The 24,405-nt window shown below is 39.5% G+C and overlaps 2 protein-coding genes across 4 annotated transcripts in view; both read right to left on the bottom strand.

Annotated features, from left to right (window-relative positions):
- Positions 1 to 7,900, bottom strand: part of LOC125888095 (troponin I, fast skeletal muscle-like) — a 31,308-nt gene extending 23,408 nt beyond the window's left edge. The window contains exons 1-3 of one of the 3 annotated variants that reach the window (XR_007449277.1): positions 7,782 to 7,900; positions 4,063 to 4,133; positions 1,619 to 1,668 (exon numbers count right to left, since the gene is read on the bottom strand). The gene's annotated coding sequence lies outside the window, so the exon portion shown is untranslated. Of the gene's footprint in view, positions 1 to 1,618; positions 1,669 to 4,062; positions 4,134 to 7,781 lie in introns of those variants that run through there. The other 2 variants (XR_007449276.1, XR_007449278.1) reach the window with 2 other exon arrangements.
- A 1,441-nt stretch (positions 7,901 to 9,341) lies between these two features.
- tnni2a.2 (troponin I type 2a (skeletal, fast), tandem duplicate 2) lies at positions 9,342 to 23,740 on the bottom strand. The gene is made up of 7 exons (XM_049573385.1): positions 23,655 to 23,740; positions 13,643 to 13,678; positions 13,374 to 13,410; positions 13,147 to 13,275; positions 12,752 to 12,841; positions 12,295 to 12,471; positions 9,342 to 10,434 (listed from the first exon to the last, which is right to left on the bottom strand). The coding sequence occupies exons 2-7, from the start codon at positions 13,651 to 13,653 to the stop codon at positions 10,354 to 10,356; spliced, it is 525 nt and encodes a 174-aa protein (XP_049429342.1). The 5' UTR covers positions 13,654 to 13,678; positions 23,655 to 23,740; the 3' UTR covers positions 9,342 to 10,353.
- Positions 23,741 to 24,405: the final 665 nt, after the last annotated feature.

Genomic DNA, 24,405 nt, shown 5'->3' with positions numbered 1-24,405 from the left:
CATAGAGGTATACTGGTGGCTTTACAGCCTACATTTTATTCATTATCTCTGATCCCCACGCTCAGTTTGGTCGTTGCCACAGTGCGACGCAACACCACTGACGCTAGGTGGCACCAAGCTTAAAAAAAAAAACGAATCCTATCTGTTGTCTCTTTAAATTTGCAGCATTGGCAGTGAAAGTAAACTAATCAGTCCACATACTATTACATTTTATTGTCCTCCGAGACATTCTGGGGGGGTTTGGAATCCATAAATACCACAGCCAGGCGCCAGGTCATAGACATATGAGACAAAAAGTTAAAAAAAAAAATTAAATACAGTGTTTAGGCTACACATTTGAATTTAAGAATCACTGTAGGCCTACAGTCATGACAAATTAAAATAAAAATATGCACACAAGATAGGACATAAGAATGTGCGGTCCTGTAGAGAAACTCTGATCCATGCATATGAACATTTTGGAGACGGGGAAATTAGCAGGTGGGGAACTGAAGCCAGGCTGTAGAAATTATATGTATAATGATGCGTCTCACACATTAACGAGGCTGACTGCTAGAGCTAGCATCAGAGACTGTGCTAGTTCGGACCTCCAGGTTTGCTGCAAAATGCTTTGTGAGGTGATATTTCAGGCCTTAAGTTCTCCGATGATACAAAAATTCTTTACTGCATGAACTGCAGAGGGTGGTGGTATTTTTTTAATATATATATATACATACATATATATATATATATATATATATATATATATATATATATACATATATCCCCCTGAATCCTACACACTGTACCTTTAAGTTCAGTGAAAGTGAACAAAAGGAACACTAACATGTGAAACAGACTCTGTGTTGAGTTCACTGCAGAAACATGTCAGCGCTGTGCATCCTCTTTTGGATATATGAACAGGTTACATCACTGGCTGACATGTGCTATCATAAGGAGAGACAGTAAACTCCAGCATGACAGGGTTTACTGAGCAAGTCGTGTTTTGTAACTTTATACTGAAGATATGTTCTGTTGCTGCTTCAGACCCGTGTTGTAACATAACTTATTTTACAGTCGATGGGACAGAGGAAGAGGAGTGTTACCCAAACAGGCACCGTCACAGCTGAGTATGATTGGCTGAGAGCCCCATCAGTCAACCGTTAATATCTTCTAAATGCAACATACATATTTCCAGAAACATCCAGACACAAAGTTTAAATTACTTACTGAGGGCCAAATATGAAGGGGCGAAGTGTGTTAGAAGGTGAAGTGTCTCACTCAGTCATATTTCTGGGGCTTGCAGCAGCATCTAGTGGCCATTAGAGGAGCTGCAGCTGACGACAACAACCTCTGACAGTGACTGATGGCTGCTGCTTTCTTTATACTTTAGCTTCTCTAAATTTAGTCATGCAGCACAAAGTTTGAATTCCAAACATCTAATGATAGGAAGACAACATAGCCGATGGATAACAGTATTTGAGCTGTGACATTAAATGACACCAGTGTCCTCACAACAACCCCTCTGAGCACTCTAACTTGATATCTTGGTTGGACCAGAAGCTTCTCCCAGCAGGTGCTGTCCGAGTCTCCCAGTATGTGACTGGTGTCAGTTTCACCTTCAGAAGAAGATGCTCACCTCCATCAGACTGGTCTCCAGTGCTGCTGCAGTGGGATGATCAGTGTTTCCTGAAATGTAAATACAGTTGAAATGTGTCAAAATATTTATCGCTCAAACCTGCAAACAAAACTGACTCCAGTTCACAGATAAAGTGCCATATTTTAAACTTGGAGATGTGTGGCATTTTTATGGTTCTAGCATGTTTTACTAACACAAAACCAGAAAACATACACACCTTCAACACAGCAAGAGTCTCACAACAACACACCAACACATTTCTGTCAGAGGCTGTTTCTACCTGATGTGGAAACAAACTTAAAGTGTTCAAAATATTATATATATCGAGTATTGCTCACATTTGACTGTAATTTAAAAATAACTGTCAAGTTTTCACGCCAGTGCTTGTTGCTTGTTAAATTTTGGAGTGCTACAAGATGTGACAAGATGAGCAGCTGATTTCACTGATTAACAACCTTCACTCAGAGAAGACGAGCTAATCAGTAACATCAGCTGCTGCAGAGTGTGACTGGAACACACACCTGTAGGCCGGACTGCTTTTTCCCACCTTAAATGAAACACAGCTAAAGAATGTTACACAATTTAAAAAAAAACAAAAGGCAAATAGAAAATGGAAACGTATGCCTTCATTGAAGCAACAAAGGTCCCAAAGGACCAGCCTCACACTGAGGACATCAATGATCATGACGCCAGAGCCCTTGGTCACCAGGGAACCCTAACTTTGACTTTGTTTGTTATTGACCTTTCAAATTTGTAACCAAATACAGACCAGCAGCAGTACTTGATGCAGCCTGAGCAAAATTCCTGCTACCCGATGCACAGATTTGTCTAAGTAATAAATATATATATGGAGATGGAAACAGGTTGTAAAACAGTAAGTAGAGGTATCAAGCTAAGGTGACGGTGCTAGTGATGCAATGAAGACACTGGGCCTCATTCATCAATAGCTTTTTTCTTAAGAAAAGTCTATGTCAGATTCACGAAGTGTTCTTAAAGGGCAGAACTGTTCCCACCTGTGTTCTTATCATGATGAATGCCACTCAGTGCGTTTACATGGACAGTTTAATTCCACTTTCATTCGGAATGAAAGACAATTCCGATTAAAAGTGGTCATGTAAACGGTCGTTCCGATTGAAAACTGGATCCGATTAAAGGGGGTGGTTTATTCCGATTGTCATTCCAAACGAGAGAACGTTGTGTGCTTGTATACACTCATTCCTCTTTAAGTTCATTCCAGTCTTTCTGCGCATGCTCGTTACCTTGCCCTTCTGGTGCCATGACGTATATAGCGCGCATAGCAACAGGCTGAGATAGAGCAGTCGGACTTGTTGCACTCACTGGTTTCCATTCGCCACAGCATGGTCTTCTATCTCCCTTCTTCGACCTTCTACCTCCCTTCTTCGACCTTCTACCTCCCTTCTCCTCCTCAACAGACGAAGCATTAGCAGAACAAGGTTGTTGTCGTACTGCTGCTTCAAGAATATCAGCAAAACAAGCCCCAAAAAGGCACTAAGAACGGCGTCGTCAAGCATCTTGTTATCCGGAGTGAGGACTACAGTGTTTTCTTCTGGTAAACGTAAACACGTAACATCCGCCCCGCCCCCTATCCAATCAGAAACCTTCCCTGCCCCAAACCTCGTGCAGACCTGAATAAAGGCGATTAAACTGATCTCTGTGTAAACCCTCATTCTGAATGAATATTTCCCATGTAAACTACCTGGAAAGACTTTCATTCCAAATGATTTCATTCAGATTTATTTCATTCTGAATGAGAAGCCATCATGTAACCGTAGCCACTGTCTTTGTAAGTTGATGGCACATGACAGCACGTTGATCCTAATTAGCATAGGTAAACGCCCCTTAAATCCCCATAAAAGGGCATGAGACTGCAGGGCCGTGTGCACACAGGGAGAGAATACAGTCAAGAATGCCTGAAATGTTGTGTTCACACCAAACACGATGCAAATTTTCATTTGTTTGAATGCTCGAACATTTTGTGCTGACTCACTTCATACGTGCGTGAAATCGCTGAATGAACTTTATCAATTATAATAGTAGACCATTATTGTAATCCCATAATATCACACAGCTGTCGAACTGAATAAAATGCAATAACTATTAATTTTTCACGAACATGTCAAAACAAAATGTGTGTGAGAGTGATCTGGAGTGTGTAGATTCTGTTCTCATGTAAGAACAATCCCAAATAGGAAAACATTGGTGAATGTCAGAATCGTCCTAAAAACTGTGTAAGTGTGTTTTAGGAAGACATTTCTTCTTAACAACATTTGGTAAATGGCCCACTGTCACTCGTTTCTTATAAGCTGGCAGAATCTGTAAACAGACACTGTTTTGTGGTTGATTCATGTTTTATTTCACATTTCTTTTAATCTTTTTTTTTTTTTTTGTGGAAAATGACCCTCAAGCTGTCGGCTGTGTCCTACCTGTGGGTCCTGAAGACAGTTTTCATCCATGTTCGGGGCTTTACGCAGGACAGAGACAGTTCAGCTCCTTTCTGAAAGGACAAAACGTATCAGTAAGCCATGAGAGATGTTTTTGTGAGGTGCTTCCACAGTTTTGCTGTGTGCCAACCCAATCACCAGAAAAAATGTTGGCATTGTACGATTGTGCAAACCACAGATACGTTAATATTTGAACATTATTATGAAGCATATACACCGAAAACATTAAAACCACCGACAGGTGAGGGGAACAACATTGATCATCCTGATACAGTGCAATGTTCTGTTGGGGAACCTTTGGTCCTGGAATTCATGTGGATGCTACTTGATGCGCTCCACCCACCCGAACACTGCTGCAGACCAAGTAAACCCCCTCATGGCAACGGCACTTGTCTATGACAGTGGCTCCCCAGCAGGACAATGCACCATGCCACACCACAAAAACTGCTCAGGAATGGTCCGAGGAACAAGACAAAGAGCTCAAGGCATCGACCTGGCCTCCAAATACCTTGGAGCCCGATTTGATCAAACATTTATTGGACATGCTGGTACCCCACCTCACAACCCACAGGACTCAAAAGATCTGAAAGTAACGTCCTGATGCCACGCATGAAAGGACACCCTCCAGAGGTCCTGTGTCCATGCCGTGACAGGTCAGAGCCAAGTCCGGTCCAAGGAGGACCCACCATGGGTCCGGGGTACCTCTGGGGTACCAGCACGTCCCTCAAATGTTTGCTCAGTTTGGGATCTGGGGTATTTGGGGGCCAGTTTTGTTGTTTGTTGGTCTCAAGCAGTGGTCTGAAGCCTAGGAGGTGCCATCCACCATCCCCTCCACCTCTCGATGACAAAGTCAGCTCATATACTACGCCGCTTTAGAAACATTGATATGATACATATAAAACATGGAAATGCATTGTATTTGTGGTTTGCAGAAACGTACAATACCAACATTTCCTCCTGGCGACTGGGCTGTGTCTGCAGTATTTTTCTGACAGGTTAACAACACAGTGGCCATTGTGAAACTGTTACAGCTCTCCTCTCTCCAGATGGCTCTCCTGCTCTGTTCACTCATTTCTAATTCTGGCTGGTGTGAGTGGAAGAGAAGAGGCAGCTGTTATCTGAGGATATGATCCAGCCGTCAGCAGAGGTCAAATATAACCTGCATTAACTCTGAGGAATGACATGCTGAACACAAGACATTGTTTAGGCTGTCAAGTGTTTACTGTTCAGAGAGGTGAGGTGCAGAACGAGAGCAGTAAAACAAACCGTAAAGATTATTTACCACCCAGAGCTCCTATAAAACAGAGACAGTTTTTTGGCATGAAGACCCTGTCATTCTTACCTGTCAGTGCAGATCAGAGGCTGACGTGATCCGGATTATCAAGGGACTTAAGTGGTGTAACATTGTATGGTTGAGATCAGGACAAGGCAGGAAACTCAAGCCTCTGGACTGAATGTCTGGCAGGCTTACCTCATCTTGATGTATAACTGTTTGCTCAGCAGAAATACAGAGAAAGGTCACTTATTTTCACAGGCTGGAAATGGATAGGGAGCAAACAGGTGAGGGGAAAGCCTCACACTTTTATTTTCCTTCCTGCTGACTTGTAATTTTATTCCGACAGCTCAACAAAACGCTGCATTTGTCTTCATGGAACAGGAAGAAACGGCACCTCTTGGACCCAAAGGACGGAGCAGCTGAAACTGAAACCAAGACCTCCTCTGCGTCCACATAAACAACTTTTCAGCATTGTTATGGTTGTTTTATATTTTACTGGACAGATTTACAGTGCAACACGTTAACCTGTTTATATTTTTGACATTGTGACATTTTTGATATTAACATTTTGTACACTAATGACTGTAATGCTCAGGGCAATTGGCATTGCATGAAATTTGCAGATGATACCATTATTGTGAGTCTTTTAAGTAATGACAAGATCAAGCATGGTCCTGTTGTCGATGATTTTGGCGCTTGGTGCAAGGATTTTGACCTACTGATTAATGTGTCTAAGACTAATAACATTATAATCAATTTTCATCAGTAAACACTTGACAGCCTCAACAATGTCTTGTGGTTGTACCTCATTCCTCAGAGTTAAAACCAGACTAAATCTATGAAGGATAAAAATGATTAAAATGTGACTACTAATTAGCATTTTCATCTCAAGACTAGGACTGAATCTAAATACCTATCAAAATGACCACTGATTTTCATAGGTTACAGCCCACTGTTACTCATACATGAAGGATATGGATGTTGAGATTGTTTGTCATTAGCCTGCAAATACTAGGGAACCATTACTAATAATAAACCCAACAATGAACCCAAAAATGTGAAAGGGTCCAGCAGGGATTGTTCTTTTTAAGAAAGATGAACTTGTTTAAGGTGTGCAACATTTAAATGACTTTGTTTTATCAGTGTTTCATATAATCTGTCCTCACACATTTAATTATGGTTTAGTTTGGTTTGGTTTGGTTGTCTCACAATGGCCAGTAAAAACAGGTTAGCAAAGCTAAGGCCTGAACTACGAAGCCAGTTCAACCTGCTCAGGATATCTTTGCATTATCTGGCCTGACTAACCCTAACATTGGCTGTCTGGATAACTACGAAGCTGGTTATCAATTAATTCAATCAACTCTGGGTTTCCCTATCTTCATAACATATGAGATGAAACAGTACTGAAAGTATCTGGTACTTCGAGACAGTAAAATGTCAGTGGCGTGGGATGTAAACGATAATGGCTAATCCTACAACAGAACATGTAGAAACATTGAAAATGCTAACAAAAATTCACCTTTGGCCGAGACTTAAATTACATGTAGTTATCACTAGGGTATATTGGACATTAGTATAGAGGATTTTTTGCTATTTATTTGGATTATGATAAAACTATACTGAATATGTCACATAGAACACTTTAAAGTGATGTCAGCTTCGTAGTACTGAAAACCCAGAGTTAACCCCGAAGTTGGCTCGCTAACTCCAAATCCTGCTTCATAGTACAGGCCTCTGGTCAAAGTGGCAAGTAAAGTGATTGGGCTGCAGCAAGCCCAGCTGCAGAATATCTACAGTAAGCGTGTTACCAGTTGGGCTCAACAAATCCGTTGCGGTCCTGACCACCGGCTTCTTGTGGTGTTTGATCTCCTTTCCTCTGGCCTTCGTTTCACAATGCCAGACAAGCAAGGCCTGCCAGAGCTTCTTTTATCCCTGTTGACACTGACTAGCTTAATTTGCTGTCCTAACTTTCTTTGTTTACTGCAGATCTGGATTAGATAGTTAGATTGCGTACCTTTATTACTTATGCATTTATTTATCTTACCGTGATTATTTATCACTATGTACTTGACCTGTTGCCACTGCACAGCACTTTATTACTTTAATTGATGATGCTATTACTGTGCTGTTTTCAAACCACCTCAGTTCTTGGTTCAGTGTGGTAGTAGAATCGAGCTGAACAATTTTTATAATTTATTACTGATGTTGTTCTTTATGTATTTTTGTGTCTTGACGCCTGCTAAAGAACAAATTTCCTTCGGGATAATAATAAAGTTGAAGAAGAGTTGTGTCTCTTATATTTATATTTTTACTCTGTATATATGCACTCTTTCTTGCTTTGCACTGCAGCTGCTACACAACAGTTTTGCTCAGGATGAAAAAAGTTCAGACTTATCTGCTTTAACAGGAAAGTGAATGAACATACCTCTGCAGCAAACCACACCAGGCCACATTTAAGATTACCTGCAAGAAAAAAAAAATCAAGTAATTATTGTGGGACAAATAAAATGATTTTAACATAATGGCACTAGATTCAATAACTCACCTCATCTGCTCCAACGGGAACAAGGCAGAGACTTTTCCATTCGTAAGTTTGAACAACAGCAGATATTATCATTATTATTATTATTATTATTAAGGCTCAACTAATTCAAGAATATTCACTCAGTATCACAAATGGACCGCATACAATTCTTGAGGGATCTAAAACATAGACTTATATTTGACTAAAAAAGACTAAATTTGTATTCCTGGGAAGGTTAAAGTGTTCTTTACATTACTAAAGTTATTAAGTTTGTACGAGGATTGGCACCAAAATAATTTCTTTACAAATATGTCTGTTGTTCATGCTAACGTGAAAAAGTTATATAGCAGTTAGCCAACGGTAACGGTTTAACCATAACCAAGTGTTCGTTGAGGTTTGTAAACCTTTGAAAAATCTAAATAATGTCAGAGATCCAACATTATTAGTATTGTTTTATATTCTGTGACTTGAGAATTCATACATTTTGGTACCAAAATAATTTCTGTCTTTTTAGATATCAGTTCATGCTAAATATCTGTTGTTCATGGTAACAATTACAAGTTAGCTTACGAGTAGCTAAGGGGTACAGTTTAACTGTAACCGAGTGTTAGCTGAAGTATGTGAACATTTCAAAAATCTTATTAAAGTCAGGACATAAACTTTCAAAAATCCCACATTATTGTTTTATATTCGGTAACTAGAGAATTCGTATGTTTTTGTATCACAATGATTTCTTTATGGATGTCAGTCTGTTGTTCATGCTAACGATTACAGGTTAGCTAATGGTTAGCTGAATTAAGTTATGTAAACCTTTAAAAAAATCTTAAAGTTTGGACATAAACTTTAAAAAAAATCCCAAATTATTAGTATTGTTTTGAGACGTGACAATTTATACATTATAAAAAGGCTTAAAATCTTCATCATCATAACATGTCTCATTAGCTAGGGATTGGCATAAACTTAACGTTAGCATAAAAACTGTGATAACTGGTTAGCTCATAAAGCAGTTAAGTTGTGCAGAATAAAGGAAAAGGGCATTTTAATATTTTAAAGCATTTAGGCATCAAAAATCATTGAAGTGGTGTTCATTTGTGAAGGTTATCTTGCTGAGCAAAATGTGTACGTATCATAAACCTTTGTTTGCCACAGAGCTTATTTTCTGTCAAAATCCAATGGAAAAATCCCATTGGCTTTTTACCGAGTGAAACGGGAACACTATCTTTTGTGTCAGCCTACGAAAAGACGTCATCGCTGGAGCACTCTGTAGCTACAGTCTATGGTTCTTCATTGTTAGCATAATGCTAATTTCACCCAGTCTACACAGAATCCTACAGAATAGTAACCTTTAAACTCAACGACAGTTAACAATTAATTTAAGATTTAAATTTCCAGCATTTGAGTATAAACATGCACCACAGAGCTAACCAAGTGTTTACAAATTCAAAAGGACTATAAACAAGATGGCCATGAAGCTTTTGTATTTAATGTGACATCAAGATGAGAAAAGTACATCACATTTGTGTTTGAACAGTTTAGAAAACATGACATGATGTTGTTTAGACATCACTGTACAGACTGAAGGCTGAATTATACTTCTGTAACAGAGGAGTTGGTGTTGCTAACAGTATGACTGTTTTTTGCTTTACATCATCTATTATTGTTAGCTCACCATGCTAATGTAACCCATTGGCTAACATTGGCCTTTCTCCACTGAGCATTGTGTACCTAACATGCCACAAGAATGGATGCAGATAATCGGCGCAGTCAGAGTGAGAATGAGACAAATTTATTACTAAATTCAGGCAGAAGCATAAGCCAGCCTTCGCAGAACAACAGCAGGTTTGATTCATCACGTACTAATACTGGCATCAGTACATAACGTACAGTACAAATACATCACAGTACAGTGTCAATGCAGCCAAAAGCAGAAGGAAGCTTTGATTCGACTGGAGAGTTTTGTTCCAAAGTACGATATCCAAAAACTACCTGAACCCTGCCTCATCTACCTCTGGTTTACATTTGGAAAGTAAAAGCAGCGTAACTCAACTCTCAACTCTTGGAGGGGAAAAATAATTCATTTGAGTAAAAAACTGACTTTTAAAGACCAAATTAAAACGTATAAGTTTGAATATAATTTTAATTTTATATGTTAAGATATAATCACTTTTAAAATCCTGTAAACCAACTGAGAAGATTATCGTTCATCACTTACTGTGCCATACTAGAAGCTCTAAAATACTATCATCTCTCTTAAGAAGTGTACCTTTAGTTCATAAAGGATCAAAGGTACTTACACTGGTTATCAGTGTAACCTCCACAGCAGTCATGTCTAATCTGTCCAATAAAAGTAAAAGGTAGATTTACAGAGCATCTTTGGAATAAAACTCTTCAATTACAAAAAGACATTAAACCTGAATTCTGTCCTGAAAAGCGCTCGTTTAAGCCCAACACTGACATCACTGACAGATCACATTTAACTATCAAACATCTTCTTCCTATCAGACTTGTCTTCAATGTTCTTACGCCAGTCTCCCACATCGCGCAGCTGCTTGTCCTGTGAACACAGACAATATTTCATTTAGATAATGACCAATAAAATACATGAAGAGATGGAAAGAAGCAGTAACTGTGGAGTCATTTTTACCAAGAATACTATTAATGAAATGGCGACAAGCTTTATTATTTGACAGGTAAATTTAAAAAAATGACACTGACTTCCTCAGAAAATACAAATTGAATTTCTCGGTTTTTAGTTTAAATATCATTCAAACTTTGCCCCAAATGGGCCACTGTACACAATGTCTCAGCCTCTAAAACAGAGCCAGAACTACAACTCTAAATAAACCTGGCTCCTGGATGGCTGCTGCTAAATATATATTCATTGTCGGTTTGAATACAATCCAGTGACTCATTCTAATTCCCAGGTTGTCATGTACTGATGCTTTGTCACGCTACCTCGACATGTGATACCGACAACAAGGCATCATTTGGCATCTCTATGAGATGCACATGGTTTTCAATATACTCCAGTGTCAACCCATCCGCAGCCGTGTTTGACACTGAAAGAAACTGACCTAGTGTAAAGAGCAAGAAACTCATTAAGTCTTAAACCCAGGTCTCATGTGAAAGCAAAAGTCGGTGTTGTTTTAATGTAATCTTACGCAAGTTACGTAGGTGCGTCCCATGCAAAACCATAAGTCAACCTTGTTTTAATGTAGTGTTACGTAACTTATGTACGTTTCTTTCTGCAAGATTTAAGATTTGAGAACAAGCAGTTACTGGATGTAACTCTAGTTCTACTTCATACACGCTACGTCCTCTAACGGGCTTCACTATTGGGTGCCAGTGAACTGATGGGGTAAACCAACGAAATCACTATGTTAATTTACAATAACTTGCAGGTAGAAAATCTCTGCGTCACATACATTGAAATCTAACAGAGCTGAGAAGACGTTGCCATAATAAGTTAGTTTTTAACCACTTCAATAAAAAGCCCACCAATAAAAAAAAAATCAAAACCAGTTTAAGTGTATGCTATATTTAAAGTATTTTCGCCGCTCTACCTTGCCACCAGACAGTCTTTTACGACTGATAACTGAAGCCGTTATTAAAGCCACCAGCCTCAACTGACAAAAACAGTCATTTTATGAACCAGACCATTGAGTTGGTGGTCTACCACAGAGTTGATTGGTTAGTGTGTGAGGTAAAGCGGAGCAAATACTAAAATACAGCGTACACTTGCACCGATATTGATGTTTTTTTTTTTTAGATGGCCAAAATACGTTTTTGCTGAAGCCCTGTCCACAGCAGTGCCTTGTTTAGCTTCGGTGCCGGTAGATTTGGTTTGTCAAAGATGGTAACAAAGCAACAGGGTACATAATATGAACAGCAGACATGACATACCACAGTGTTGAACTATATATCTTTGACTGTAATCAATCGGCAGTCCTCTACTTAGAAGTAGAAGTGATTGTTGTTGTTAGAGTAATTCGGTCTATAGAATTATTAAAAAAAAAGGTGCTAAAAAAACATACACATTGGTGTTGAGAAAAGGTGTTATTGTCAGTATTATCAGTATTTTTTTAATGGCTTACTGCTTGTCTTTCTCGCCCTGTCATACTTCCTGTTAAGCAATATCACAGTGTTCCTAGATTTCGGTACCAAACTAGGTACCAGGCCTTATGGAGTTATCATAACTGAAGTCCAAGCCTACAAAACACAAGTGGTAATAAACCAGATTAATTCTTAAACCCCACCTGCTAGTGGAACAGAAAATGAGTTTGAGCGACTTAAACTTTCCCTTTAAAGTCAAAGCTGATGTAAAGAGGTAAAAGAAACCACGCTGACAACGACACCACAGCTTAGGGAAATTAGTTGGTAGAACACTGATGAAGTCCGGATGGTGGCAGCTCACCTCCTCTTTCACCTCCTTCTTGACCTGCTTCAGGTTGGCCCTCAGGTCCATGTTGACCGTGTGCTTGGAGCCCAGCAGAGCCTTCAGCATGGCATCAGCAGACATACGCACTTTCTTCAGACGGGGTCTCTTGAACTTTCCCCTCAGATCCACGATCTTTATGTTGAGGTCTCTGACCTTTGGGGGGATTCGGGACAGACGTATGTAGTTTTATTACAAGTCAAATTATCATGTACTATCATGATCGTTATGAAGGTAATTTGAGTTCTTAAACGGTCAACAGTATTTGCCTGCTGAAACATAACGTAAACAAACATTAACAATTTCACTTTCTTCACGTAAGGTCATTGTTGCTTTATATTTATGAAAACACCTACTTATTTTGTACTTGTATGTACGTAAGATTTTTAACCTCCCTTTGTTCAGCTATGTGAACAGACCTGAAAAAGAGTCTCACCTCGTTCAGAACCATGTTCAGTTTGAACTCTATGCAGTATCTCTCCTCCTCACTGATGTCAATCTGCTGGTGGAGTTTCTTGCAAAGTTCCTGAAGAGAAAAAAGTTTTTGATTGCAGTTATTGTTGAGACTGCTGACTGACAGCAAGCTTTCACCAAATCAATCTGACTTAAGTTTGTCTAGAATATTTTCTTCCTGTCTTAAACCCACAAAACTGAGCTACAATGTGTGCAAAGATTTTCTCTGCTTATGTGGCACGAGATTACAAACTTTCCAGCAGTAGTGCACATGAGCTCTTAACTATGTAGAAGTAAGTATATCACATAAAGCTGACTCCAACACACAGTCATGACCCTGACAGCAGTTTATCATATAGAGTCCTGTTTCTGTCTCACCAGGAGCTCTTCCCTGGAGTACGGCAGCTCCAGAGGAGGACATTTCTCTGCCAGGAACCTCTCCCTCTCCTCCACCTTTGTCGATGCTTCAGCCTCCAACAAATTAGTTGCAACCAGCAGCATACATCCCTGTTAATGACATCATCATGCAGCTTAAGTCAGCAAAAAAAATCAAAGCAACATCTCTGCTCCTCTTTGTAGAGAATAAAAATATACTCATCTCTTACTTTCAGAGTATGCTTACGCCTCGCAGACAGTCTCTTCCTGCAGGTGAAAACACAAAACATCAGTCAGACATTTGGGCCATTATATTATAAATAAATAAATACATACATACATTTATTATCATAATTATTTGTTGTGTTTCATTAGAATCATGCAGTAGTGACTTTTAGAAAATTAAATGTTCCATAAATTAGGGACAAATATCAACACATCCTGCCGTCTATCAAACAGAACAGTAAACACAGTGATACATATCAAACGTTAAACTCACTCAGAAGCCATCTTAGCTGCAGGATCCTGATGCTACCTGATTAAGAAAAACATAAGAGACAGCTGTAAAATATGTCTGTATGTTTTCATATGTGATAAAACATGGACGTGTTGCTGGAGCATTTTAGATATTTGATAAATGCGATGAACTGCAGTGACACACAACACATACATGACCCTCGTCTATTTTACTGTTTCCTTTCATTAACACAGGTCTTATGAAGTGTATCGCACTTCATATCAAACAAATATCCTGCTTTCTATTGATCTAAATTGATTATTCTCTTACTATGAGCTTTCCAGTTTCACTATGGGCACATATGGTGCAGCAAAAGTAACATTAATAAACAGAAAAACGCTCATTTTCTTCCTCGCTAGTTAACAAAATCTGACTTCCTCTGGTGACACACTCATTCACCCCTATTTTTTGTATTACTTTCATTTATAATATGTTATACTATGTAATTATGTGTTATTTGTCAAGGGGCAATTCAAGGCAAGCAATCTTTCAAACAGAAATACACAGTCAGTTCATTCACGCACATAAAACGCAATACAAAACTACAAATAAGACATAAAGACACACACGAGGACTAATGACAGCGACATCCATCACCACAAACACAAATTATGGGTAAAAAACAGCCCAGTTGCCTCAAGAAAATGTTGGCATTGTAAGAGTTCTGCAAACCACGGCTCTGTTAGATTTGTACATTTTATGCGTGTCATATAAAGATAACATGTATATTAGCTGAGTTTTTTAATCGGTAGGTTGAGAGGGTGTTGGATGATGTGACAACTCGCTGAGATGACTGCCGAGCAGGCCGTCACGCAACAGACCACTGTTGAGGACTCACAAACAACAACAGCAGGTATTTTTAATGAAATGTCAGGACATTTCCAGACGTATCTGTGGTGACCGAACCAGGTAATTTCAACAAGACATCGGGACTATTCCAGAGCTGAATCTAGTTACCAAACCGACATTTTTAACAAGATGTCGGGACACTTCCAGCCATATCTGTGGTGACTGAACCAGGTTTTTTCAACGAGACACCCAGACATTTCCAGCCATATACAGTATGTGGCAACAAAACTGGGAATTTTCAACGAGACTTCCAGGACTATTCCAGAGGTGATTGTTGTGACAAAACCGGTATTTTTAACAAGACGTCAGGACTTTACCAGGCATACTTCTGCTGACCGAGCCAGGTATGTTCAAAGAGACGTCCAGACATTTCCAGCTGTATTTGTAGCACCTGAACCAGGTATTTTTGATGAGACATCCAGACATTTCCAACCACATTTGTGGCAACAAAACTAGGTGCATTTTATCAAAACATCAGAATACTTCCAGATATGTTTGTGGCTACAAAAACAGAGTATTTTCAATAAGACGTCCTGATTTTCATCCGTGTTTGTGGTGACCAAATCGGGTATTTTAAGTCAAGCCATGATCTTTTCCTGAAACTAACCTCATGGTTTCTGAAACATATAGGAACTTTATGTTTTAACATATGCAACATCTATTCAGTCAAGTCTGAACAAACTGACAGCACTGTTATTGGAGCTCACCATAGCCACAGGCACGTGGTAGCTACACATTCCTATACCCAAAATAGTAATTTAGCACCACAGCGGTACAGCTAAACACTACATCATTACAGTACAGGAGACATAGCACAAACAACAGAGTGACCATGACTGCTTAAAGCTTTCAACCTCAACACTGACCCTATATGTGTTCGTATGACACAATATCTAACATAGATTCCTTCCATTCGAATGTATATTATCAGAATCTGAGGCTCACTTGAGCAGCTGTGACGACCCCTATATTTATCACAACAAGGTCATATTTTGATGCATTTGGCACTTCTGTTTGGTCCCCCGATAAGGCACAGCTTTGGTGATTTAGGTACGGTCATACCCAGATTGCATAGAGAAACATCCCTGCTTCTGTCTGAACTTTCCAACATAAAATATTATCCGGTAGACCCATCCTGTAAGAGCTTAGAAAGGGTAAATCAAAATCTATGAATTACTTTATACTGAGTAAATTTCCCCCTTGCCTCCTTTATATATTTCCCAGTATTTTACAGTATTCAACTATTCCTCATTGCTTCATGATTTGGAGACTTTCAAATGTGTTTTTAGTCTGAATTTTACACAGTTTTTCTGCTGACAGTTGTGGTAAAAAATATCTGGAGTAGACTATCTTGATAAAGTTTGATGTCATTCATTCAGTATAAGCCCTGCCTGACATTACACATGCCAGTGTCCCACTGTTTAGAAGCTGATTCACAAAAAACTACAAGTTAACGCCTCATATTAAACTGTTATTTAACTGTTCCGTTCGTTGGTCAAACTGCTTCGTGTTTGAAGCCATGTCTGCTCCCTCTGATCCCGTCCTGCTGCAGAGACTCATCTGTCTCATATTTCATGTTTGGATCATGTTAATTCTATCTAAAGACTCCGATCTTGATTCCAGGACATTTATTGGAACTAACTTTGTAACTGAGGCCGCGTTAATGCCTTAAAGGACCAAGCTGCTATTTTTAGCATCATGGTTCTGGGGATGGTGGCCCGGGCACTTTAAATGGTGCAGTGCAGATATCTCCACAACTGCTGGATAGATCGGTACGAAGTTTAGTTTTAGACATTTAAGTATTCACAGAGGATGACTCATGATGACTTTGGTGGGCCAGTGACTGTTGTTTTAGTGCCACCAACAGGTCGACATTTATACCAACTTCTCACTTTAGGCACTGGACTGGACTGTTAGCATTAGCTAATGCTAACATGCTCACAATAGCATGCCACAGATAGTACGTTAGCATTCTATTGTGCACATGTTAGCACTGGCCTCCAATTTAAGGTCAGACTGAATTTTAGAAATATGTTGTCATGAAGTGAGAAGTTAGCATAACATGCTACATGTAGCCTAAGTGCTAAATCTTACCGCGCTAAATGACGGTATGGTAACATGTTTAAATAACATGTTAATGTTAGCCTATATGCTAAAAGATAGCATTATAACAAACCAAATGCTTCATATTAAATGTTAAAAGCTAAATTTTAGCATGTTAGTGTGACAACAGTGCTAACACCTCAGCTCACTTCTAGTTGAAAATCTCGTCCCTGCTGCTCCTTTAGCTATTGTATGATACATCAACCAAAAACTATCACAACAAAGACAGGAAAGTAGAGGAGCAGACCGGCCGGCAGACACTGAATTTGCAGGTGAGGGTTGTGTTTTATTACTCTACGCGTTTTAAGCTTGTTGTTGACTGTGTAGTCAACCCTCTGTAAATGTAGCATTACGTTAGCTACCTAGCTAATGCTGGTGTCGATGCTCTGTTAGTTTAATAAATATTGATTTGGTAAATGTTCCAGCACTGGGACTTTTAACTATTCATGCTCTGAGCCAATAACTATGTTCACCATTAATTTGTTTAGACTGGAGGTGATTCCGGTTCACAGTCAAGATGGCGGCTTAGCGTCTGTTCGGCAAAATAACCCTGAGAACATTTCAGATTACAGTAAGGGTTTGTCTTCAGACATGATGGACAACAGGGTTACTAGAGGTCGTAGGAAGACTACGCCTGCGACATAAAATACTGAGGTACGGCCACCACAATACAATGCTAGCCGAAGTAGCGCCCCCACCTACGACATGAGTGAGAAAGATGGAGTGGGTGAAAGCATACTGAACGAACTCACACACTTTAGACGGGACAATAAGGAGCAGCTAATGGAAATTAATAAAGAACCATACAGAACTAATTTGCCTACATTAAGGGTGGTCGTGACAAACATTGCACCACAAGGACGAACACATTCCCATAACTAACATATGAGCTAAATAATGAACGGCAGTCAGAAGAGGATGAAGAGACGCACAGAAGCCTCAATATTTCACTGCAAATCTCCAGGTATGTTTATGTGACATCAGAAGAAGCCGCAGTGTGCTGATTAAGCTGTTAACCTACTGGCATCACACATATGCCACAAAAGTGGCCGTCAACAGACTGATGATTTCACTGGTCGCAAAATAAAAGAAAACACACAGCTGTAGCCTACATGACAGAAAGTAGCTGGTCTGTGGTAACGTGTCGAACCTACACACAAGTTGGTAAAACAGCGAGCTGATGTGCAGGAATGTTTTATGTGTTGCTTGGCAACAGTCCTGTCCCGGTCTAGATGCAGAACTAATTGCATTAGCAGAGCCAATTAAATCATTTATTAAACAAACAAATCATAACCTGTTGCCGCTTTTACTGTTGATAAATGACGTTTCTAGAACTGCTGTATAAAAGTACTGAATATTAGCATGGCTGAGATTGCCTTGTTCCTATGACCTAATCACAGCCATGCTGACAACAGCACTCCCCCTCTTGTGATATTGTTTAATTATAACTTCTATTGCTATGTAGTTTCCTAGTTGACTTTTTGTCCTGTTGATGCGACTTTGTTTAATTCATTCTTTGTGTGTGAAACTCAGACGTGACACGTAAACGTCATGTCTGCAGCTGCTGGTGTCAGTTATGTTATTTTTGCTTAATGCAGCTCTGTCCGGTCTGCTCCACCACACAGCAATTACATCATTTCAAAAACAGTTTTTAAGTTCTGTCTTTAGATTCCTGAGAGCAAAGATTAGACTGTGCTTTGGTCCACATTACCGTTACACACACATCAACAACTACAGTGCAATATGGAAGATAAATGAGCTTTATAAGCTGCAGTACTGACAGTAATAATCACTGCAAGAAAAATGATCAGCCTACGTCAGACATCATTAAGAGCTGCATCCACAAATCCTCCAATCTAAACAACAGATCAGGTCAACCTTCCAAAATGCAAATACAAGTAGTTTTATTCACCCATCGCTCCTAAATGTTTTTCTTTGAGCACTGCTATTCGTCACCATTAGACTGTGACTAAGGTACAGATCTTAGGCTAGCGGTCAAATACAACCAAAACTCTTTAACTTGAATTAAACATACCAATACTACAATGTAAAAATACTCTATTACAAGTAAAATTCCTGCATCAAAAATTCTACGTGAGTAATTTTTTTTTTAAGATTATTTTTTGTGGGCTTTTGCCTTTAATGGATAGGACAGTGTGTGAAATGGGGAGACAGAGAGAGAGTGGGGACTGACATGCAGCAAAGGGTTGCAGGCTGGACTCGAACCCGCGAGCACTGCAGTGAGGCAATGCCTCTGTACATGGGGCGCCTGCACTATCCACTACGCTACCGACGCCCCCTACATAAGTAAATTTAAGTGTTATCAGCTAAATATATTTGTAGTGTTAAAGAAAATATGTTAATATTACTGATGCGTCAGTGTTAGTGCAGCATGTCACTGCTGGAGCTGCACTCAGAGCTAGTTTTAAACTTCTTTTGTTTAGTCCACAGGTTCCCAACCTGAGGATCAGACCCCTCCAAAAGGTCACCAGATAAATCTGAAGGGTCATGAGATGATTAACAAGGAGAAATTCTGTTAATTTGTTTTTTATCTTTGAGCTTTGAACAGCTGTTGAAGTTAAAACATGTCCCCCAATCAGACACCACTTTTTTAAGGGTTCATTTATGCTCAGTGTTAGATACATATACAGACACGACTGCTACTGGCTCACCCTTTTTCTTCTTTAAGGGCGGTGGCCTTGTGGGTAACCTGAGGGTGTGACATGTGCTTTGTGTGTATGTGGAGGGAAGCAGGAGTCCCCAAGAGAAGTCATGGTGAAGACAGCAGGAGGCAAAGAGTGATGATAGTCAGCAGAATCAAGTGTGTAGATGAGCTCAGGGCTGCTGTTAAACCTCATGAGGAGGCCATGGTTATTGTTTTGTGGCGAAGATGGCAATGAAGCCATTGTTGGTGAACGGCACCTGAACGGCTCGCCATCCTTCCTTCTGCAGAGTGGTTCGGACTGCTAGAGGTAGTCAGCAGCTAAGATGAGCCAAGCTTATTAATATTAATAAGCCAGCGTGTTCCCAACTACGGTAAGCCGTCACTGAGAGAGGTACCACAACGGAGCCTTCTGGCTGTTCTCTGCGTTCATTTCATCTGTATTTGTGCGCATTTTTTAAAGCTTATGGATGAAACAGAGCAGTATCACCGGAAATCATGGGGCAGTGTAGTGTTGTTCAAGTGAGATACAACCGAAGGAGACGACAAAGACATTTTAAAAATGGCAATGTAGTAGAATGAATTATTCATCCACACGTCACAATGTATTCAGTGGCTTCACAGATCACCGTCGTCTACAACTTTTAACTCTGTTAAAAAGTATGTTATTACGACCTCCACCACCGTCACCTCATTAGTTGTTGTCTGAAACTTTTGGCCCTGCTCTCTGGTGCAATGTACCCAGCTAACATTTGCATGTGCGGCCCATGTGGGTAGTAAATGGGTTGAAACCCATCCATCCATCCATCTTCTAACCGCTTCATCCTCTTGAGGGTCGTGGGATGGGTTGAAATATGGGCCCTATATCGGATTGTCCATGGGTTCCATACTGGCCCCATTCCAACTGCCCACACTGATGGCTTTACCCAAGTGGGTCCCACATGGTTATTCTAGGGCTGCCTGGGTACCAAGTGGGTATGGGCCCAAAATGGGCATCTCATCTGGGGCCCAATTTCCACATGTTTAGCTTTACCCAAGTGAGCCCCAGATGAGATGCTCATTTTAGACCCATGCTCACTTGGTACCCAGGCAGCCCAAGCATAACCATGTGGGGCCAATTTTTAGCCCATTTACCACCCACATGGGCCACACATACAAATGTTGGCTGGGTAGTGAACGTATCGATGCCAAGATATAAGACGTATGGAAGTATGAGGGACGTTTACGTTTGAAACGAACATACTGGGAGTATAAATGAGGCTTCAGATAGTTTGATCTTTAATGGATTGTACTTTATAAATGTACCTCTTTTTATGTAAAATTTTAATCTGTAAAGTAACCCCTAACTAGAACTGTGAAATAAATGTAGTAGGGTAAGTAGTTCCTTCTGTGGTGTAGTGGAGTAGTCATATCAAGTTGCATGAAATAGAAATACTACAGTAAAGTACATGAGTTCCTTAATTACAGTCCACCACTGCACCCAGCAGACACAGAGCAACATGATCATTTATTTGGAGTGATGTAAACTGACTCTTCTGAGAACGAGGCTTGAGGACTTTGAGGCCACTTCCAGAGGTACTCGGAGGCCAGATCTGCCTGTAATGTTTAGGAGCTGTGACAGAGCAGTGGATTAAGACTCTATTCCTGGAGCCTCAGCTGTTCCTAACATCTTCATTATGGAGAAAAAATAAATGACAGCAAGCTCGTCTTAAAAGAAAAGACGTCTGACACCCAGCGCAGGCATCCCACAACACATAGCTGGCCCGGGAACAAATGGCTGTAAACCAATAACAGGCAGGGGGTATCTCTGGGGCTGACGGTGTATTTTTAGGACACTCCAAACTTGCAGGACATAACAACATGTTGCTCTGGAGATGGAATAATATCTACAGGGTTAAATTTGGGGTCTGATTTTTGTCTTAAGTAAGTGTGAGGATTGTCTCTGGAGGGAGGATGGAGGGGTTCTTAGTAACCCAACACTGCAGATCATCCCTCGGACGAACAAGATGTTATCGCCAAAATAACTCTCTGTTGGGCTGACGTCAGATGTGTGAACAGTTCATCTGCTTCACACCGACAAAAATACAGACGAGAGGGTACTATGGCATTTAAACCCAGTGCAGCAAAAGAAGAAGAAGAAGAGCAAGATGTATCTGAAAGAGAAGAAAGATACTTGAAAGAAAACTTGTTGTTCAGGTCCGTGAAATTACGGTAAACCAAAAAAAAAAAAAAGGAAAAAAAATTGTTATTGAAAGAAGCTTGTTTTTAAAAGATATTAAAATAACATTTTACTGTTCAGTCCTATTCAAACACTAGGACTGAACAGTTGGTGACTAAAGTGAAGACCAAGCAGCAAACTCCTGCACTGAAAAATGAAGCCAACACGTATGTGCCGAAAAACTGCAGTTCCTCAAACGGCCACTTGAGGCTGGCTCCAAGAACATGTTAAAATGTCCAACTTAACAGCAGAAATAAACATGTTTACAGCCTGGTACAAAAATAGTTTTGGTCTCTATAGCTAATTTCGACATTTGTGACAACTGTACAGAGGCTGAATCTTATATAACTCATCCGTTTACATTTTTTTAAGGCCTAAAGTTACGCATAATTAAGGTCAGCTCATTTAATTAGCCATATCCACCCGTGGCTCCTCCACAGCTCCATCCTCCCATCCAAATATGGTCCCTTCTCACTCCAAAAATCCAAGATGGCGACCGCCAAAAATGTAAAACATGAGCCTTCAGAAGAGAGTCCACAAACCAAGTGGTGATGTCCCAGTAGCCATGTCCATTTTTTAGACCGTTTGTGGTGAAGGGCAGGGGTGGAAGAAGTATAAAGATCTTTTACCCAAATTCAAGTAACTAAAACACGGTGTAAAAATACTTCGTTTCGAGAAAAAAAAAATCCTGCAATCAAAATCCTACTCAAATGAATGAATAAATGATTTAATTTCAAACCAAAAATTAAAAAAACAAAACAAAACAAAACATAATAAAGAACAAAACAAAGATAACAATGTCCGAAATGGAGTAGGTAGAAGTTAATATTAAAATGTCTTCACCCTGTTCTTACGTTTCTTCTTTTAACTCATATATTATTTCAACAAATTCCCAAATTCATTTACAACTAATATACAACCATCCCCAGTCTATTTACCATCCAATTCATAAATAAGTTATAATCCCAGTTTATTTACAGTCCAAGTACCACCCAGTGCTACAAAATAAATATGCACTCCCAAAATAAAAAAGTACTGGTATCAAAATGTATTTATCAAAAGTACTGCAAAATGCAAAATGACTCAAGTACATGTACTTAAAGTTAAGTGCAAGTATCTCAAAACTGTTCTTAAGTACTTGAGTAAATGTACTTAGTTAAATTCCACAACTGGTGAAGACAGTCCAAGGTTTAGACCAGGATTTTAATTGTCGCTAATTCTCTTAGAGATACAGCAAAAAATGAATTGATGTAATTGGGATTTGTAGTAATTTATTTCCATAAAACCTAAAGATAAACTTAAAGAAATAATAATACACCTAAACAAAACTTTGTTGTTCAGGAGACGACTGAAACACAACCTGTGGTAAAAAGCTCCTCCACTGCTGGAACCATGTTCAGTAAAATAAAGCTTTAACATCTGAACGCTTGTAAGGAAAACAGGCTAAATTTGGGGAGCAGGGATTAAAGTGAAGTGTAAAGTGAAGACAGAGACCAAGGTTGGCAGCCGCTGCAGATTAGAGCAGGTTTTCCTCTGAACGCCCTCGGTGCTGACAGGAGGATAAACACTGACGGATCGCCTTTCAGGTTCATGCCTTGTCGTGGTGTTTCCTTTCAGCGCGCCACTATCACCAGGCCGTATATCACAGGTTTGCCACCGAAGCACTAGTCTAAGATGATGATAAACTGATACCAAAAAAAAACCCCACTACTCCTGAAGCACCACCCAGGACACAAGAATAGAGTAGAGGTGTACTAATAAAAGAACTTCCCACATTTTCACCTTATCTAACAATAAAAGCATATTAAAATAATCTAAAACAATTGAAACATCAACTAGAAAGCCTGCAAATTGGTAAAACACATCACAAATCTCCCAAAAACATCAAAGAACTATCAACATCTGACGTTTTACCATCACTACAAACAGATTAAATCTAACACCTTGATAATAAATCAGCCAATCATCAAATATTCAGCAAAGATATGAACCGTTTCCCTCCACCTTCCACTGACAAAATCTGATTTCAGCGAACAAAAAATAAACTCCTGACAACCGTAACGACGACACAAAACATTTACAACTGCTGTCATGCAAAGAATGTTCATGCAAACCACTAAAAATATTCTCCATCTACTGAACACAGAGAAAAGAGTTCTTACTTTAACAGAGCAGAGTTGTCAGCTTGTTAGAGACGCAGACTGAGTCCCAGCCAGACCAAGTGTTAAGAAGGTATATATTGCAATCTGTGATAGCCCTCTAAATCCTCCACTTTCTCTTTATGGAAGTGGATTACTGGTCAAACCAATGAGCTGGCAAGGTCATGAAATACAGTACAGTGTCATCTGCCCCCTTTCCTCTGCTCGCCTCATTATAAATAACCCGCCCTTTAAGATTGTTATCTGTATTATCATGTGCTGTCGAGCTTCTGACGGACAGAACGCAGGAAAGTGATTAAACCACAGAGGCATTTTCTAATCAACACGTCATATATTAGTACTTTGATTAAATTCATTGTAATCAGCTGGTTATACAGATGTTTTTAGTCTTTCCTTCAATATTAACTTTTAACAGAGTTAAAAAAAAAAAAAAAAGTATGATTCAGACACCAAATGTATTATTTACATGTGCATGTCACATTACATGTAGTGTTATATATAGATAGAGACATACAGTGGGTAAAGACTGCCATAATGCAGGATGAAATCTGAGATACAGCAGAGACTAGTCTAACATGAACTAGAGCTGAAATGAATTGATTCATCAATTAGTCACTTTACAGCAAATTAATCTGGAAATATTCCATATTGTAGTTCATCAAACTGTTTGATACCGTCAGGATTAAATTAGTTTTATTCTGAGATTTTTAATTTCTTTTCACCTCATTTATTCAGTCTGACATCTTTCTGTTGG

This window comes from Epinephelus fuscoguttatus, linkage group LG4, assembly GCF_011397635.1.
Source record: "Epinephelus fuscoguttatus linkage group LG4, E.fuscoguttatus.final_Chr_v1".
Lineage (NCBI taxonomy): Eukaryota > Metazoa > Chordata > Actinopteri > Perciformes > Serranidae > Epinephelus > Epinephelus fuscoguttatus.
The sequence above is the reverse complement of the archived record's forward strand: the minus strand, read 5'-3'. Positions and strand labels throughout refer to the sequence as shown.